We start from the raw sequence: 19,576 nt of genomic DNA on the forward strand, positions 1-19,576 counted from the left end.
AGTGCATTTCTCACCCCTCCAGAGTCAAGGCGACAGGCCCTGACGGCATACCAAACGAACTGCTCCGTATCCTGCCATCAGGCATGAAGCGCAACCTCCACTGTATCCTGCAAATCATGTACGTGAAGTCACAAATACCTGAAACCTGGGCCGCATCGGAGACCGTGCTACTCCCCAAACCTGGAGACGCCCTGGAAACAAGGGGTGTCAGCTTTGTACAGCTGGAAAATGGGCTGAGCCCCCGTACGCTTGGGAGCTAATAGGGTGTAACGCCCCGTCAGAGCCTCCAGCCGCTACGACGCGCAGGCGCATCGGCTAGGGACACTCGGGTTGGGGTCGTGCGGGATTTCCCGCGCCACGCATGCGTGCCTTGTCACGTTCCCAAACACCCCAAGCCTTTCTCTAGCCTCCTGCCATACTCAACACCTCCCCGGCGCCCCACGCTCAAAGGGCTAGGCGCGGGGCGGGGGCGACCTCGGGGCTTCTCGGCATTCTGGCGCGTCGGCAGGCATGGCTCGGCAAGTCGCTCAAAACTTTCGATATACTTCCCCGCTTTGCTTGCCGCCAACATAGTTTGCCTTAGAGGCTGCATATCAGCGGGCACCGGATGCTTTCCTTGCGACCTCGCGAAAGTCAATTGTCCATGGACGCGCGAAGGCACTTCTCGCTCCGCCCGAATTTTCCCTGCCACCTATTTACACGCAATAGACATTAGCAAATAATAATACGTAGCACTCGCGGTTTGCGCCAGTATGCTATGTTTTGCCGACGCACGAACGCAGCCACGGACAGGGGTGTTCCTGGGGGGCTTCGCCCCCCCCTGGAACGCTGCGCTGGGGGGGCTCAGCCCAATAAAAAACAAACGGCCCATTGCGCTCGCAAATACCTGCTACAAGCTGTACACGTCCATGCTTACCTTGGGCATTGGCGAACTGGCTGGCCCCCTCCAGCTATTCAGTGAAGCGCAGGAAGGCTTCCGTGCCTACTGCAACACCGAAAGGCAGGTCCTAAACTTAGTCCACGCCCTTGAGGATGCCGCACTGTTTGGAAAAGATGTCTATGCGGTATACGTGGACTATAGCTCCGCGTTTAACACAATCGACCAGGACCGATTACTACAAATTATGTTTGACCTTGGGCTGCCAACGGACCTGATCCGCGCAGTCCGCAACCTATATGCACATGCGACCACCCGCATCCGCACCGAACACGGAAGCACATCCGCCATTCCTATAGAGCGAGGCACCGTGCAAGGTGATACACTCTCACCTGTGCTCTTTATTCTGTTCATGGAACCTCTTGTCCGCTGGCTCCATGCGGGCGGACGGGGCTACCACTACGGCTGCCTGACCCCCAGCGAAAACCTGCAATACCATTGCAGTGCCGCCGCGTACGCAGACGACCTGGCGGCGCTCACCAACTCGCTCGACGACCTGCAGGTTCAATGTGACAAAATCGCATCTTACGCCGAGTGGGCGAGCCTGCGTGTCAATCACACCAAGTGTGCCACCACCGCCATCTGGCACGACAAGTCTCGCTCGGACCCCAACCTTGACGGGCCCACAGGAAAAGCTACCCTTGCCGCCATGCGCCGCAACATGACCAACACAATTAAGATTGGCACGACCCCTGTCCCGTACTTCCCCCCGACCCAGCCGTACAAGTACCTGGGCGTGCAGCTCACTTTCTCGCTGGACTGGTCGGCACATGTCGCAAGAGTCACCGAGATTGTGAAAGACAAGGGCACAGCCATCGCCACATCCCTGGCAACGCCGGCACAACGCCTGCGCATGATACAACAGTGCGTGCACACCACAGTTGCATATGGGCTCGCAGCAATGCCCTTCACAAAACAGGACATAACAACGCTCGACACTACACTGGCTGGTTATGCAAAGCGTTGCTATGGGCTCCCCCGCAGCTTCCCCACCCGGACCTGCCTCCTGCCCGCCGACGAATACGGCTTGGGCCTGGGCTCCCTCCTGCCGCAATACGCGCGCGTGGCCCAGCGGGCCCTGGTCCTTGCCCTAAATGACTCGGGCCGTCTTGGGATAGTAACCCGAGCCCTTCTGCCGCGCCAGGCAAGCATAGCTGGCTCCACACACGCCCACCTTCTCCCAGCCCATAGGTCACACCACCTTACGATGCTGAAACAGATGACCCTGGCAAAAGAGTACGGTGTCGTACTGTATCAAAACGGGTCTGCCTTTACAGCGCCTACCTGGTCCATTGCCGCTGCCCTTGAGGCAGAAGCCGAGGCCCGGGGCGTTGAACCTCTTCCCGTTGAATACGTCCTCCCTCTTGCGGACCTGAGGCTCGAACTGAGCCACCTGGTGGACCGCAACACAGGCAAACACCTGATCACTAGCTCGGACCTCGAGAAGCACATGGGTGCGAGCCGGGTCCGACACAAGCACAAGGTAGCCCTCAACAGGCTCAGCCTCGCGCTCAGTATGGCTGGACGTGCAGGGGAAAACGCCCCAGCCCACGGCAGCCCTGCCCCCCTGACCACCGCACAGCGCACTCTGCCCGACGTAGCCACAATCATAGCCTTAGCCATGAGGCCCGACCCCCTCCCCCCTGGAATGGCCAGCCCCCTCGACCGGCACCTGCAGCCCCTCCCGGAGGCGCCCCCCGCCCAAACAAACACCACGCAAGCCCCCGCCGACCTGCCCCCCCCCCTCCCCAGCAGGGGGGGGGCCAGGCCCAACCCGACGCACATGGCCCTGCGGCCGCACCGGAAGCCCCTGCTGATGGGGCAACGCAGCCCTCCCTACGACCCCCGGCCAGAGCCCGCAAGCCGGCTACAATCCGCCGGCCACCACAGAACCAAACACGCACACGGCGCGTTACAAAACATGCAGCACAACGCGCACGCATTGCAGAAACCACGCGCACTACCCCTGAGGACCTACTCACCGGGGACCGCGCCGCCATCAACCATGCCCTGCGGCTCACCAACGGCGACGAGAGCCTGCCGGTGGGCACGCGGGGGTACGGAACGGCATGCTCGGTATTCCAAGCGCTCACCAAAGACATGACAGGACACATGCGGATCGGCCACCCACACCCCCAAGACCCACCATCCCTTGCACATGCTGTCGAACCACGCCAACAGCGCCGTGGGCTACCACCCGCCCTCACATCCCGTCTCACGGCGAATGCCGCCAACCCCGAACCCAACGCCATAAGCGAGTATCTGAACAACACAGCATTACCTATGAAAAACAACCAGGCTGCCGCTCATAACGACCCCATCGACGCTGATAGCCCGACGCCGCCCCTGACTGCCCCGGCAGCGCAAGCTGCGGGAGGTCACGGGGCCCGTCCCAGCTGGCGACTGGCCCGCGCCAGGATCACACACGATCTAGTCCCACGGCCCACCGACAACCGCACTAACGGTGACACTCAACTCACCTACGACCTGGACAATGACGGACAGGAACTGGCACAGGTCCTGCACAGCGAAAACAAACAAACTGTCACGGACAAAGAACTGACACGGAAGCGCAAAGCCAGAGAGGACACCTCTGGGACACGTGAAAAATACTGGAAGGTGCAGTGGAAGCCGTCCATTTGCCCGGCCGGCATTGTCTCTGCTTTTGTTCGCATGGGCTACGCAACTATCCAGAATGCCAGGTGCTACAAGCACCCTCTTGCGACGCGCCCAGGCCCACAACCTGCGCAGACCGCGGCTGAGCCACCGACCCAAGCCCACGCAATCTCACCTGAAGAGCCCGCCCAAGCTGCGGAGCCGGCAGCACCGCAGCCCACTGGGGCCCCCCTATTCTCGTCCTGGACGACCAAACTCCTGCGACATGTCACGTGGGCGCCGAGAACGGACCGTGAAAGGGACCTAAAACACAGTCCACAATGGGAGGAGTTACTGGAGGAGTGCAAAACCCGGCTAGCAAACGGTACCAACCAAAGCCCGCGGCCCCGAACAGTGCGCCCCGCACCTGATCGGAACCTTACCGCCAGACAGCGCCAAGGCCGCCACGACGCCGAGCCCCTGGATACCGCATCCCGCGCGCGTGACATCCGCACGACCACCACCATTACCACAAGCCCGTGCAACCCCTACAAGGACATCGTGGCCCCCGGAGCATACACTATTACCACCACTGGTGGCACCCGCCGTGACCCAGCTGAGGCGCACATCCATGAACCCAGTGGCCGCTGGCTGGGCACCATCACCTACCCCCGCCTCCTTGCCCTGTGGGAGCGCTTCAGGCACACCGGCAACCAGCGGCCCAACGCCTTTGAGGAAGCGGTCGCTGCTCTCATCATGCGCTACCGCTATGACCCGGCGCAGCAGGACCGCAAGGCCATGCCAATGCACCAGGTGTCGCTGCCGGCAGGCACAGTAGCAGCCATCGTCCAATGCCTGCGGGTCACACAAGCAGTACACGTTCGGGAAATGTTTGCGTCCCCACTAAACTCCTCCACTGCAGCCCACGAATACTGGACACGAGACCCTGCTGATGGGGCCTTTGGCGCACTGCACGATGCCTACCAGACCGCATGGACCGGCTTGCAATATGCCCACCCCCCCTCTACCCCCCACGATGCACGGAAGGCGCTCATGTGGGCCCTCGCATGCGCCGAGGCTATGCGTGACTCACAGGAACCAACCCTTACTGTATTGGCGCTCCCCTCCCCGGTAGCTCAATTGGTAGAGCATGCCGCTGTCACATGGCAGACCCAGGTTCGAATCGCAGATTCGGCCAGGTTGAGGCTGACAAGTATAGATGCAGGTTCGGATCCTGCCCGGGGAACCGAGTCAGTATTCCGGTATGGAGTCCGCGGTACTGACGGAAGCGTTGTAGCGACTCTCTGGGTTCGGATCCCATTGTTGCAACGTGGAAACTTCACGATGGCCGAATTCGGAGAGTTGGTAGGCCGATAGGTCCAGAACTTCGGTTCCTATGGACTGAGTGAAGGTGGATGCGTGGGGTGCCTCTTGCCAAGGTCCCACAGAGATACGGTAGGGTTAGCCTCGATGGGACTCTTCCTTAAGGCACGCGGGACCTTGGTCCGTGCGTAGGTATTATTATTATTATTATTATTGGCGCTCCCCAAAGCGGCCACTTTCCCCCACACGCAGTGGCTTCAACACCCACTTTGCCACGAGCTGGCCAACTGGTCCGCGGGCACCGCGGGCCTTGACACAGGACTTGGCACCAACACCCAGGCTGAACGCCAGAAGGGGCTCCGACTGGTCATTGTTGGGAACCCCGCCGGACTCCAGTGCTTTGCCCCCCGCCTGAAACGGCTCGTGGACACACTGAAGCGGGGGGCGAACACACCCACGCACATCAGCGACCCGCGCACATGGACACACACGGCCACGGCCCCAACCTGCCCGGCCCTCCCAAACTCACTTCTAAAGCAAGCCAAATACCAGCACGCTAACCCAAAGACGATACACGCCATGGCTGACGAAGCACGACGCTTTCCTAACGCGCGATTCCAGACCCACCATGCTCTGGCCCACGACGTGAATGGCACTGTCTGGACAGATGGTTCGGTAAGCAAAATCAAAACTGAAAATGGCAAAGAAGTCCAGGTTGCCGGCGCCTGCGCCTGGTTCAGCGATTCTCGCGTTGTCTACGTGAATCCAAATGGCGCTGGGTGCACTAACACTATTACGGGAGCTGAACTGGCAGCAATTTGTGCTGCCCTCGCAGCATTTGGTGGCGAAGGTAAAGAATTTGCAACTAAGAAGCTCACTATTGCATCAGATTCTGTTGCAAGCTTGTACCTAATCAAACGAGCAATCAACGAGCCTCGGCGACTGCATCTGAGTAAACATCGGGACCTCCTGGATTCAATCGTGGCATTGCTCCATGCACGCCACGCCCGGGGCGCACCCACCGCTCTGATTAAAGTGATCTCGCACACCGGGCTACACGGCAACGAGGAAGCCGATAAAGGGGCGGCTGCCGTCGCCACCCAGGAAAAAACCGCCGATGTATCCGAACCGGCCGACAACGACCCGCACGCCCGGCACTGGTGGCCGACCTTCACGGTCACCAGGGACGACGATAGCACAGCCACGCACTACGTGTCGGACCTAAACCGGGGCCTCACCAGGGCAATGGCCCCCAGCTGCCGTGGTGGACACGCCAACAAAACCCTGTACACTGAGAAATGGGCCGAGGCAGCACCCAGCCTTGACCCACGCGCCAGTAATGCGTACATGACGAACTCGCACGCCAGCCACGGCCTACGCCGGTTCATACAGAATGCTCGTCAGGGAGGCCTCATCTGCCCGGCCCGGCTGGCTTTGTTTAAACTACGAGACAGCGACAAATGTGGTCTCTGTGCCCACACCCAGCGCAGCCGCGGATCTGACCCAGAGCGTGGCAGCGCAGGTCACCTTGCCGGCCACTGCGCGCACCCGCAACTCGTTGGCGCTAGGATAGCCAAACACAACACTGCAGTGCGGACGATTGCCGAATGCCTACACCATGGTCACAACGGTGGTGGCTACATGATAATGGATGCCACCTCCCGAGCTGAACTGCCTGAGTACTGTGCAGGCATGCGGCCGCCGTCCTGGCTCTGCCCGCAAGTGCCCGCTGCAGACCTCAACAGGATGCGGCCTGACATTATGTTTATCCCGAACCTTCCCCGGTCCGAAGCAGAACGCTTCATGACATCCCCACCAGCCAACATAGGGGCCTACCCAGTGTACATCCTTGAAGTTGGATACACCTCTGACCTGCACCACAGCGAGAAGCTCATTCAAAAACAAGCACAGCACGCCACCCTTGCCACTGCCATGCAAGCTGCAGGGTGGACTGTGCACTACGATACTAAACACGTTATTACACTGGGCCACGGTGGCACTGTCCCCCGTACCCTTGAAACTCTCCTCAAAGACCTAGGAGCCAAACCGCAGGCAGCCAAGGCCTGCTGCACACGTCTCCACATGCATAGCGTCACCACACTCCGGGGCACCGCAAACCTGTACTACCGGCTAGAGCGAGAGATGGGCATTGCCAACACCCGATGCCGCCCGGGAGGCCGCACCCAGGGGCCCGCCAATGGCGGCCCCCGCGCAGGGGAGCCGGGATAGGGAAATCAAGTTTTCCAATGGTGGGGTGAGCTTCACACGGGTATGACGCCGGTCTGGGAGAGGGGTCAAACGGCAGGGGCTGTAACATGCACATACGTGGTTGTACAAACTTGCCCTCCCGGCAACATACCCCCTATTGCCGCGGCGCACGTGGGGTTCTTTGTACAACCACGTATGTAGCTGCTATGTCACTTGGCGTCGGGGGGCTGCGTTCCGCCCTGCTTGACACGTCCGGCACGGCCGTGGGGTCGACCTCCAATATAGCTGCCGGTGTTAACCATGTATTATGTACATACTATATACACCCGAAATACCGTGTCTGCGACCGATTTGGTGGTGTCGCCGTTAACATGCTCTACAAGTTTGCGCAGACAGCCTGCTTTTACGCCAAACTAGTTTGCCGTTGACTATGCTATATCTCTTAAGACTGCTTTGAGGGTCCGGGGCTTGACAGTGCGACTCTGGCGAAAGCATGCCTCGCGAAATGTGCCGACAGCCACCCTCGCAAAACGCGATGGGAGCCACACTTTAGCACCCTTATACGTCATATAACTCAATTCCTGAAAGAGGGAGGCTAAATTTGCGCGAGCGCGGAGAAACACGTGTGGACACGTTCTTGCCCCTCTCCAGACCGGCGTCATACCCGTGTGGGTGAGCTTGTCTCACTCCTCCTTAAGACACGCGGGCACCTGTGCCCTGCGTAGATTTTATTATTATTATCACTGGCGTGGGCCTGGGCGTATGTGATTGGGGCAGCGGGCGGCGGTGGCGCCAGAGAGCGCAACGGCGGTACTGCGGCGGTGGCCCCCCCACAGGCCATGGCTGCCGTCGTCGCCAGCGCTAGCGTTGGACGCGTGCTGCCCCCCGCCGGCGTCACCCCCGCGGCTGCACCATCAGCTGCGCCATCGCATCAGGCGACGAGACAGCACTGGCGTGGGCCTGGGCGTATGTGATTGGGCAGCGGGCGGCGGTGGCGCCAGTGAGCGCAACGGCGGTACTGCGGCGGTGGCCCCCCACAGGCCATGGCTGCCGTCGTCGCCAGCGCTAGCGTTGGACGCGTGCTGCCCCCCGCCGGCGTCACCCCCGCGGCTGCACCATCAGCTGCGCCATCGCATCAGGCGACGAGACAGCACTGGCGTGGGCCTGGGCGTATGTGATTGGGCGGCGGGCGGCGGTGGCGCCAGTGAGCGCAACTGCGGTGCTGCGGCGGTGGCTCCCCACAGGCCATGGCTGCCGTCGTCGCCAGCGCTAGCATTGGACGCGCGTTGCTCCCCGCCGGCGTCACCCCAGCGGCTGCACCATCAGCTGCGCCATCGCATCAGGCGACGAGACAGCACTGGCGTGGGCCTGGGCGTATGTGATTGGGCAGCGGGCGGCGGTGGCGCCAGAGAGCGCAACTGCGGTACTGCGGCGGTGGCCCCCCACAGGCCATGGCTGCCGTCGTCGCCAGCGCTAGCGTTGGACGCGTGCTGCCCCCCGCCGGCGTCACCCCCGCGGCTGCACCATCAGCTGCGCCATCGCATCAGGCGACGAGACAGCACTGGCGTGGGCCTGGGCGTATCTGATCGGTGCAGCGGGCGGCGGTGGCGCCAGTGAGCGCAACTGCGGTGCTGCGGCGGTGGCCCCCCCACAGGCCATGGCTGCCGTCGTCGCCAGCGCTAGCGTTGGACGCGTGCTGCCCCCCGCCGGCGTCACCCCAGCGGCTGCACCATCAGCTGCGCCATCGCATCAGGCGACGAGACAGCACTGGCGTGGGCCTGGGCGTATGTGATTGGGCAGCGGGCGGCGGTGGCGCCAGAGAGCGCAACGGCGGTACTGCGGCGGTGGCCCCCCCACAGGCCATGGCTGCCGTCGTCGCCAGCGCTAGCATTGGACGCGCGTTGCTCCCCGCCGGCGTCACCCCCGCGGCTGCACCATCAGCTGCGCCATCGCATCAGGCGACGAGACAGCACTGGCGTGGGCCTGGGCGTTTGTGATTGGGGCAGCGGGCGGCGGTGGCGCCAGAGAGCGCAACGGCGGTACTGCGGCGGTGGCCCCCCACAGGCCATGGCTGCCGTCGTCGCCAGCGCTAGCATTGGACGCGTGTTGCCCCCCGCCGGCGTCACCCCAGCGGCTGCACCATCAGCTGCGCTATCGCATCAGGCGACGAGACAGCACTGGCGTGGGCCTGGGCGTATGTGATTGGGGCAGCGGGCGGCGGTGGCGCCAGTGAGCGCAACTGCGGTGCTGCGGCGGTGGCCCCCCACAGGCCATGGCTGCCGTCGTCGCCAGCGCTAGCGTTGGACGCGTGCTGCCCCCCGCCGGCGTCACCCCAGCGGCTGCACCATCAGCTGCGCCATCGCATCAGGCGACGAGACAGCACTGGCGTGGGCTTGGGCGTTTGACATTGGGGCAGCGGGCTGGCCGCTGCCGCTGCTCACATTCCCGGGGACTGCGAGGTAGCTCAAGGCATGAACAGAGTGGATAGGTGCTGTTGTGGCTGCGACGATGCTTGTCCCAAGCAGCCGCGGCAGGGGCTATGGTCACAGACGCCATATCACGGTGCTTTTAAGCGCCTCAAATCCTGTGTTATGAGTTCGAGGTTTGCACAGCACCGAGCCCCGGCCACAAAGCGTTTCCCCGGCTGTCCCGTAAAAGGCGCTAGGCACGAGCGGCGGTGCGTGTGCCTGAGAGCTTTACCCCGTATCCAGCCCAGGGCATAAGGTGTTCCCCCGGCTGTCCCTGATAAGGCGTTGGGCGTGAACGGCGGTGCGTGTGCATGGGAGCTTTACCCCGTATCCAGTCCAGGGCAACAGGTGCTCCCCCGGCTTTCTTCATACGGCGTTGGGCGTGAGCGGCGGTGCGTGTGCCTGAGAGCTTTACCCCGTATCCAACCCAGGGCACAAGTCGTTCGCCCGGCTGTCCGTGATAAGGCGTTGGGCGTGCGCGGCGGTGCGTGTGCCTGATAGCTAAATCCCATATCCAGCCCAGGGCACGAGGCGTTCCCCCGGCTTTCCTTCATACGGCGTTGGGCGTGAGCGGCGGTGCGTGTGCCTGGGAGCTTTACCCCGTATCTAGCACGAGGCACAAGACGTTTTCCCAGCTTTCCTGCTGCGGCAATGGGCGTGAGCGGCGGTGCGTGTGCCTGAGAGCAGTGCCCCGTATCCAGCCCCGAGCACAAGGCGTTCCCCCGGCTGTCGGCGTTAGGCATCAGCTGAGGCGCGTGCGCAGAGAAGGCCCCCAGTGCGTTCGTATTAATCCCCCTTTAAACACCGCACATGGCAAGACAAGCAAGTAATAATAATATTAATATCTACGCAGGGCACAGGTGCCCGCGTGTCTTAAGGAGGAGTGAGACAAGCTCACCCCACCATCGGAAAACTTGATTTCCCTACCCCGGCTCCCCTGCGCGGGGTCCGCCATTGGCGGTCCCCTGGGTGCGGCCTCCCGGGCGGCATCGGGTGTTGGCAATGCCCATCTCTTGCTCTAGCCGGTAGTACAGGTTTGCGGTGCCCCGGAGTGTGGTGACGCTATGCATGTGGAGACGTGTGCAGCAGGCCTTGGCTGCCTGCGGTTTGGCTCCTAGGTCTTTGAGGAGAGTTTCAAGGGTACGGGGGACAGTGCCACCGTGGCCCAGTGTAATAACGTGTTTAGTATCGTAGTGCACAGTCCACCCTGCAGCTTGCATGGCAGTGGCAAGGGTGGCGTGCTGTGCTTGTTTTTGAATGAGCTTCTCGCTGTGGTGCAGGTCAGAGGTGTATCCAACTTCAAGGATGTACACTGGGTAGGCCCCTTTGTTGGCTGGTGGGGATGTCATGAAGCGTTCTGCTTCGGACCGGGGAAGGTTCGGGATAAACAGAATGTCAGGCCGCATCCTGTTGAGGTCTGCAGCGGGCACTTGCGGGCAGAGCCAGGACGGCGGCCGCATGCCCGCACAGTACTCAGGCAGTTCAGCTCGGGAGGTGGCATCCATTATCATGTAGCCACCACCGTTGTGACCATGGTGTAGGCATTCGGCAATCGCCCGCACTGCAGTGTTGTGTTTGGCTATCCTAGCGCCAACGAGTTGCGGATGCGCGCAGTGGCCGGCAAGGTGACCTGCGCTGCCACGCTCTGGGTCAGATCCGCGGCTGCGCTGGGTGTGGGCACAGAGACCACATTTGTCGCTGTCTCGTAGTTTAAACAAAGCCAGCCGGGCCGGGCAGATGAGGCCTCCCTGACGAGCATTCTGTATGAACCGGCGTAGGCCGTGGCTGGCGTCCGAGTTCGTCATGTACGCATTACTGGCGCGTGGGTCAAGGCTGGGTGCTGCCTCGGCCCATTTCTCAGTGTACAGGGTTTTGATGGCGTATCCACCACGGCAGCTGGGGGCCATTGCCCTGGTGAGGCCCCGGTTTAGGTCCGACACGTAGTGCGTGGCTGTGCTATCGTCGTCCCTGGTGACCGTGAAGGTCGGCCACCAGTGCCGGGCGTGCGGGTCGTTGTCGGCCGGTTCGGATACATCGGCGGTTTTTTCCTGGGTGGCGACGGCAGCCGCCCCTTTATCGGCTTCCTCGTTGCCGTGTAGCCCGGTGTGCGAGATCACTTTAATCAGAGCGGTGGGTGCGCCCCGGGCGTGGCGTGCATGGAGCAATGCCACGATTGAATCCAGGAGGTCCCGATGTTTACTCAGATGCAGTCGCCGAGGCTCGTTGATTGCTCGTTTGATTAGGTACAAGCTTGCAACAGAATCTGATGCAATAGTGAGCTTCTTAGTTGCAAATTCTTTACCTTCGCCACCAAATGCTGCGAGGGCAGCACGAATTGCTGCCAGCTCAGCTCTCGTAATAGTGTTAGTGCACCCAGCGCCATTTGGATCCACGTAGACAACGCGAGAATCGCTGAACCAGGCGCAGGCGCCGGCAACCTGGACTTCTTTGCCATTTTCAGTTTTGATTTTGCTTACCGAACCATCTGTCCAGACAGTGCCATTCACGTCGTGGGCCAGAGCATGGTGGGTCTGGAATCGTGCGTTAGGAAAGCGTCGTGCTTCGTCAGCCATGGCGTGTATCGTCTTTGGGTTAGCGTGCTGGTATTTGGCTTGCTTTAGAAGTGAGTTTGGGAGGGCCGGGCAGGTTGGGGCCGTGGCCGTGTGTGTCCATGTGCGCGGGTCGCTGATGTGCGTGGGTGTGTTCGCCCCCCGCTTCAGTGTGTCCACGAGCCGTTTCAGGCGGGGGGCAAAGCACTGGAGTCCGGCGGGGTTCCCAACAATGACCAGTCGGAGCCCCTTCTGGCGTTCAGCCTGGGTGTTGGTGCCAAGTCCTGTGTCAAGGCCCGCGGTGCCCGCGGACCAGTTGGCCAGCTCGTGGCAAAGTGGGAGTTGAAGCCACTGCGTGTGGGGGAAAGTGGCCGCTTTGGGGAGCGCCAATACAGTAAGGGTTGGTTCCTGTGAGTCACGCATAGCCTCGGCGCATGCGAGGGCCCACATGAGCGCCTTCCGTGCATCGTGGGGGGTAGAGGGGGGGTGGGCATATTGCAAGCCGGTCCATGCGGTCTGGTAGGCATCGTGCAGTGCGCCAAAGGCCCCATCAGCAGGGTCTCGTGTCCAGTATTCGTGGGCTGCAGTGGAGGAGTTTAGTGGGGACGCAAACATTTCCCGAACGTGTACTGCTTGTGAGACCCGCAGGCATTGGACGATGGCAGCTACTGTGCCTGCCGGCAGCGACACCTGGTGCATTGGCATGGCCTTGCGGTCCTGCTGCGCCGGGTCATAGCGGTAGCGCATGATGAGGGCAGCGACCGCTTCCTCAAAGGCGTTGGGCCGCTGGTTGCCGGTGTGCCTGAAGCGCTCCCACAGGGCAAGGAGGCGGGGGTAGGTGATGGTGCCCAGCCAGCGGCCACTGGGTTCATGGATGTGCGCCTCAGCTGGGTCACGGCGGGTGCCACCAGTGGTGGTAATAGTGTATGCTCCGGGGGCCACGATGTCCTTGTAGGGGTTGCACGGGCTTGTGGTGATGGTGGTGGTCGTGCGGATGTCACGCGCGCGGGATGCGGTATCCAGGGGCTCAGCGTCGTGGCGGCCTTGGCGCTGTCTGGCGGTAAGGTTCCGATCAGGTGCGGGGCGCACTGTTCGGGGCCGCGGGCCTTGGTTGGTACCGTATGCTCGCCGGGTTTTGCACTCCTCCAGTAGCTCCTCCCATTGTGGACTGTGTTTTAGGTCCCGTTCACGGTCCGTGCTCGGCGCCCACGTGACATGTCGCAGGAGTTTGGTCGTCCAGGACGAGAATAGGGGGGCCCCAGTGGGCTGCGGTGCTGCCGGCTCTGCAGCTTGGGCAGGCTCTTCAGGTGCGATTGCGTGGGCTTGGGTTTCAGCCGGAGGCTCAGCCTCGGTCTGTGCAGGTTGTGGGCATGGGCGCGTCGCAAGTGGGTGCTTGTAGCACCTGGCGTTCTGGATAGTTGCGTAGCCCATGCGAACAAAAGCAGAGACAATGCCGACAGGGCAAATGGACGGCTTCCACTGCACCTTCCAGTATTTCTCACGTGTCCCAGAGGTGTCCGCTCTGGCCTTGCGCTTCCGTGTCAGTTCTTTGTCCGTGTCAGTTTGTATATTTTCGCTGTGCAGGACCTGTGCCAGTTCCTGTCCGTCATTGTCCAGGTCGTAGGTGAGTTGAGTGTCACCGTTAGTGCGGTTGTCGGTGGGCCGTGGGACTAGATCGTGTGTGATCCTGGCGCGGGCCAGTCGCCAGCTGGGACGGGCCCCGTGACCTCCCGCAGCTTGCACTGCCGGGGCGGTCAGGGGCGGCGCTGGGCTGTCGACGTCCATGGGGTCGTTATGAGCGGCAGCCTGGTTGGTTTCCATAGGCAATCCTGTGTTGTTCAGGTACTCGCTTATGGCGTTGGGTTCGGGGTTGGCAGCATTAGCCGTGAGGCGGGTTGTGAGGGCGGGTGGTAGCCCACGGCGCTGTTGGCGTGGTTCGACAGCATGTGCAAGGGATGGTGGGTCTTGGGGGTGTGGGTGGCCGATCCGCATGTGTCCTGTCATGTCTTTGGCGAGCGCTTGGAATACCGAGCATGCCGTTTCGTACCCCCGCGTGCCCACCGGCAGGCTCTCATCGCCGTTGGTGAGCCGCAGGGCATGGTTGATGGCGGCGCGGTCCCCGGTGAGTAGGTCCTCAGGGGTAGTGCGCGTGGTTTCTGCAATGCGTGCGCGTTGCGCTGCATGTTTTGTAACGCGCCGTGCGCGTGTTTGGTTCTGTGGTGGCCGGCGTGTTGTAGCCGGCTTGCGGGCTCTGGCCGGTGGCCGTAGGGAGGGTTGCGTTGCCCCATCAGCGGGGACTTCCGGTGCAGCAGCACCTTGTGCGCCGGGATGGGCCTGGGCCGCCCCTGCTGTGGAGTGGGGGGCTAGGTCGGCGGGGGCTTGCGTGGTGTTTGCTTGGGTGGGGGGCGCCTCCGGGAGGGGCTGCAGGTACCAGTCGAGGGGGTTGGCCATTCCAGGGGGGAGGGGGTCGGGCCTCATGGCTAAGGCCGCGATTGCGGCCACGTCAGGCAGTGCACGCTGTGCGGTGGTCAGGGGGGCAGGGCTGCCGTGGGCTGGGGCGTTTTCCCCTGCACGTGCAGCCATACTGAGAGCAAGGCTAAGCCTGTTCAGGGCTACCTTGTGCTTGTGTCGGACCCGGCTCGCTCCCATGTGCTTCTCGAGGTCCGAGCTAGTAATCAGGTGTTTGCCTGTGTTGCGGTCCACCAGGTGGCTCAGTTCGAGCCTCAGGTCCGCAAGAGGGAGGACGTATTCAATGGGGAGAGGTTCGACGCCCCGGGCCTCAGCTTCTGCCTCAAGGGCAGCGGCAATGGACCAGGTAGGCGCAGTTAAGGCAGACCCATTTTGGTACAGTGTGACACCGTACTCTTTTGCCAGGGTCATCTGTTTCAGCGTCGTAAGGTGGTGTGACCTATGGGCTGGGAGAAGGTGGGCCTGTGTGGGGCCAGCTATGCTTGCCTGGCGCGGCAGAAGGGCTCGGGTTACTATCCCAAGACGGCCCGAGTCATTTAGGGCAAGGACCAGGGCTCGCTGGGCCACGCGCGCGTATTGCGGCAGGAGGGAGCCCAGGCCCAAGCCGTATTCGTCGGCGGGCAGGAGGCAGGTCCGGGTGGGGAAGCTGCGGGGGAGTCCGTAGCAGCGCTTTGCAAAACCAGCCGGGGTAGTGTCGAGCGTTGTTATGTCCTGTTTTGTGAAGGGCATTGCTGCGAATCCATATGCAACTGTGGTGTGCACGCACTGTTGTATCATGCGCAGGCGTTGTGCCGGTGTCGCCAGGGATGTGGCAATGGCTGTGCCCTTGTCCTTCACAATCTCGGTGACTCTTGCGACATGTGCCGACCAGTCCAGCGAGAACGTGAGCTGCACTCCCAGGTACTTGTACGGCTGGATCGGGGGGAAGTACGGGGCAGGGGTCGTGCCAATCTTAATTGTGTTGGTCATGTTGCGGCGCATGGCGGCGAGGGTAGCTTTTCCTGTGAGCCCGTCAAGGTTGGGGTCCGAGCGAGACTTGTCGTGCCAGATGGCGGTGGTGGCACACTTGGTGTGATTGACACGCAGGCTCGCCCACTCGGCGTAAGATGTGATTTTGTCACATTGAACCTGCAGGTCGTCGAGCGAGTTGGTGAGCGCCGCCAGGTCGTCTGCGTACGCGGCGGCACTGCAATGGTATTGCAGGTTTTCGCTGGGGGTCAGGCAGCCGTAGTGGTAGCCCCGTCCGCCCGCATGGAGCCAGCGGACAAGAGGTTCCATGAACAGAATAAAGAGCACAGGTGAGAGTGTATCACCTTGCACGGTGCCTCGCTCTATAGGAATGGCGGATGTGCTTCCGTGTTCGGTGCGGATGCGGGTGGTCGCATGTGCATATAGGTTGCGGACTGCGCGGATCAGGTCCGTTGGCAGCCCAAGGTCAAACATAATTTGTAGTAATCTGTCCTGGTCGATTGTGTTAAACGCGGAGCTATAGTCCACGTATACCGCATAGACATCTTTTCCAAACAGTGCGGCATCCTCAAGGGCATGTACTAAATTTAGGACCTGCCTTTCGGTGTTGCAGTAGGCACGGAAGCCTTCCTGCGCTTCACTGAATAGCTGGAGGGGGCCAGCCAGTTCGCCAATGCCCAAGGTAAGCATGGACGTGTACAGCTTGTAGCAGGTGTTTGCGAGCGCAATGGGCCGTTTGTTTTTTATGTCCAGGGCGTCTCCAGGTTTGGGGAGTAGCACGGTCTCCGATGCGGCCCAGGTGAGCGGCGGTGCGTGTGCCTGAGAGCAGTGCCCCGTATCCAGCCCCGAGCACAAGGCGTTCCCCCGGCTGTCGGCGTTAGGCATCAGCTGAGGCGCGTGCGCAGAGAAGGCCCCCAGTGCGTTCGTATTAATCCCCCTTTAAACACCGCACATGGCAAGACAAGCAAGTATCAAGTATGCGGCCAACCAAGTTTAAGTGTTGCATGGGGCACTGCTTCCAAACTCTTTGCGGCACTTCCTTCTTTGCCAGTTCAATGTATATATACTGTACCCTTCTATGCATATCACACACTACTGAAGACACGTCAAAGCTTTCAGTATGTAGAGACCCGCAAACAGTTCTCTGCCACTCGGCAGAGGACGCCCTCGCCCTGCTATGTTTGCTGTTAAGGCCCAGTCTCCACTAGTGACGCTATGTGGCGCACAGGTGCGCCTTGCAGTGGCCATAACGCTGGGTTGTTGCAGGGGTGGTGACGTCGTTGACCGAGCGCAATATTTATTGCCCATCTTCAATTCGTTCATGTTCAGGCTCAACAAAAGCATTTCAAAAGGCTACAGAGTGGCGCAGGTGAGGCGGGGGTACCATCCGCGCGACTTGGTTGCTAGCTTCAGAGGGTGTCAGCATGAGAGCATGCGCATGCTACGGTGTCTGTATAATGGCACCGTACAAGCCTGTCATCAGTTCATGCTCAGTTCTCAGTCCTGGTACCCTCCCGCCCTCCCTCAGGACTCCGGCCGCACGAAGGGCCACCCGTGCGGACCACCCCTGGGTGGGCTAGACGTGGCGCACCCGCACGTTAACCCCAACAGGCAAGTCTATGTCCAGATAGTATTTCGCAATTGCTGAAGTAAGCACTGCATGAGTACCGTGTCTGCAGATGAACATGGGGGGAAAGGTACCTTGCGTCATACCCTCTGATATGCCTAATATGGTTTTGTGGTTCCTGACCGAATCGTCCTGAACACTATGCAGGCTTACGAAGGGCAGCACGGGTGTGGCTAGCTGTGGACTGGAGCGCTGGCACCGGCAGCATGCGGAGTCTGCGGCAGCACTGTGCAGCAGGTCGGACGTTGTGGTTGTCGTTGTGTGTTTGGCAAGGCTTGAGTATGGGCACTCCTGTGCCGCTTATGCCTTGGCGGGTGGCGTTTGGTTGTTACCCGGAAGTGGCTACATACGCATCTGTATTCATGTTACGGTAGGGCACGTTCGGTGAGCGAGGAGGTCGATGGGTGACAGGGCATGTGGAGCGGGCAGACTTCCTTTCCACGGTGTGCGATGGCGGACTAAAAGCCTAAGGAGAGGCTGGTGGATGGAGGCGGACTTCACGCCTTCAGAGAAACAGGCCGAATCCTCGTTTATACTGGACGCGCGGCACGTGCCGTTGCACAAACTGTAACACAAGAGAGCAGTTGAGGGAATTGGCTTCGTGTGCCCCACGTGTGCGTGCATGCATGCGGGTGGGAAGCGTGCAGTGGGGGGCAGCTGCTTGCGTTAGGTAACGCACATGCGTCCCGCATGCGCCATGGCATGCGTAGTACTTCACGCATCCGGCATATGTGCATCACGCATGCGTATGGCATGCGTTCGGGACGCATGCGTACATCCAGAAAGAGTCGCTGCGGCCGCTAGCCAACACCAGCATGCGTTAGGTAACGCATGCTCTGGTAGCACACGCATGCGTATGGGCGGGCACCGCATGCGTACAGCACATGCTTTTCAAGCGTTAAGCACAACCCGGGTTCACTCGGGGCGTGCCCATACACGCCGCACCGTCCAAAGACCAAACCTTGCCTAAGGCTTATACATGACATATGTATGTTATGACTTGTTGTTTTAAGCCCTGGCGCGGCCTGCCCGCTCGCCGAGCTCGTGAAATGCAGCGACATGCCCGACAATGTACACGAAGAGCTGCTTTTAGCCCTCGCAAAGCCTTGAATTCCCATTCTCATAGCTGAAAGTAGACACGGCACCAATCACGGCTTGAAAAATGGCTCCTCGAGGGACCTCGGTCGCGAAATTGCCGGTCGGCAGAGCCTCACATTTTGCCCCGGGATACGTTCCAATGCAATATTGGGTATCTAAATAACATATTGAGTGAGTTACTGCTCTCTCGAGCACGATCGGACCGACACGCGCCCATCGGGCACATGCCTGGCGGGCCAAAACCCGCCCATTTCGACCTCAGGCGAGCGTGGACCGCCCTCCCACTTGACCAGCAAGTCATTACTACATGCACAGAGGGGCTGAGAGCGTGGGGGACTCAGGGGAGACCAGTTTGGCCACGGGGACCCCCCTGCCCACCCCCATGACCCCCCGCACGGGAAGGGCCGTACGGCAGTGGTAGTACTGTCGGACGGTGAATCTGACACGAATTGTGGGGGGTAGGTAAGGTTGGTTGGCTTGCCCCTTCCCCCGAAGGGGGAGGGGCAATAGCCATTGCGGTCGCATCGAGTCCCAGGGCGGGCCCCCTCGGTTATTCCAGTTTTGACTTGAGTTATAACCTGGAAACCCGAGCGCAGCGAAATTTATCATGCAAATAACGCGCCTTTCTATGTATGTATTGCAAAGCGTAACATTATGAAAACGCAAGCCCTACGCCAGAGCGGGGTAAACGCACAAGCGCAGCGTTTGCATTAGAGCTCCAGCGCAACATACAATATATCACAAATTGTATCGATAATCAAGGCTCCCGGCACGGAAGGACGCAAGACGGAGGAATCGACGCGTTGGAGGATCTTGGAAATTGCGCGCGAAAGCGCGAGGCACAAAAGGTTTGCGCTATCTGTTGTAGTTTCCCCGTAATGACGGATGCCGCGTTCTGTATTCTGTTCGCACATCACCCGGCACATCGGCGTTACTCTCGCCCGCTTCTCGCTGGCTTCCACGCCCTGAGTCCGTGCCCCCGCTGAGTCCGAGCCCCCATCCCCGCTCACTTACCCACCCCCAGCCCGCGGCGCCCTGAGCTACTGAAGGCAATATCATGACCGGTAGTATGGCTGCTCGCAGCCCCCCGCAGACCTATTTGATACTTCCACCATCCGTCAGTCCATCCCACCCCACCCCATCCCCACACCGCATTCCAGGGCGCACGGCATGGAGCGCCTTGAGGGGGGAGGGGCAAGCCGGGGTACTGCGCAGCGGTAGGGTTTCCACGTCGGACTGTACTACCACGTCTAAACACGGGTCCAAATGTTGTGCAGTTTTGGGACGGTGCCCCAAACTGAAGTGAACCCGGGTTGGTTAAGCATGCGTTTGG

The 19,576-nt window shown here is 60.9% G+C and overlaps 1 protein-coding gene across 2 annotated transcripts; it reads right to left on the minus strand.

Moving 5' to 3' along the window:
• Positions 1 to 683: 683 nt before the first annotated feature.
• Positions 684 to 4,897, minus strand: CHLRE_15g643384v5 (uncharacterized protein). Of its 2 annotated transcripts, none has more exons than XM_043070701.1 (9): positions 4,626 to 4,897; positions 4,202 to 4,387; positions 3,729 to 3,811; positions 3,418 to 3,457; positions 2,959 to 2,974; positions 2,222 to 2,330; positions 1,937 to 2,162; positions 1,270 to 1,784; positions 684 to 985 (listed from the first exon to the last, which is right to left on the minus strand). In XM_043070701.1, the coding sequence occupies exons 2-7, from the start codon at positions 4,285 to 4,287 to the stop codon at positions 2,140 to 2,142; spliced, it is 357 nt and encodes a 118-aa protein (XP_042916571.1). In that variant the 5' UTR covers positions 4,288 to 4,387; positions 4,626 to 4,897; the 3' UTR covers positions 684 to 985; positions 1,270 to 1,784; positions 1,937 to 2,139. The 2 variants fall into 2 exon arrangements, with proteins under 2 accessions (XP_042916571.1, XP_042916570.1); XM_043070700.1 differs by having other exon boundaries at positions 2,920 to 2,974.
• Positions 4,898 to 19,576: the final 14,679 nt, after the last annotated feature.

The sequence above is a fragment of the Chlamydomonas reinhardtii genome, chromosome 15, assembly GCF_000002595.2.
Source record: "Chlamydomonas reinhardtii strain CC-503 cw92 mt+ chromosome 15, whole genome shotgun sequence".
In the NCBI taxonomy this organism is placed as follows: domain Eukaryota; kingdom Viridiplantae; phylum Chlorophyta; class Chlorophyceae; order Chlamydomonadales; family Chlamydomonadaceae; genus Chlamydomonas; species Chlamydomonas reinhardtii.

Excerpts from the sequence above, each read along its gene's own strand:
- CHLRE_15g643384v5 (XM_043070700.1), bottom strand. The coding sequence starts at position 4,287 with ATGAGAGCAGCGACCGCTTCCTCAAAGGCGTTGGGCCGCTGGTTGCCG. Across the intron at positions 3,458-3,728 it reads AGCTTGGGCGGGCTCTTCAG|GACCTGTGCCAGTTCCTGTC; the intron begins GTGAGATTGCGT and ends TTCGCTGTGCAG. Across the intron at positions 2,975-3,417 it reads CGTCATTGTCCAGGTCGTAG|GCTCTCGTCGCCGTTGGTGA; the intron begins GTGAGTTGAGTG and ends GCCCACCGGCAG.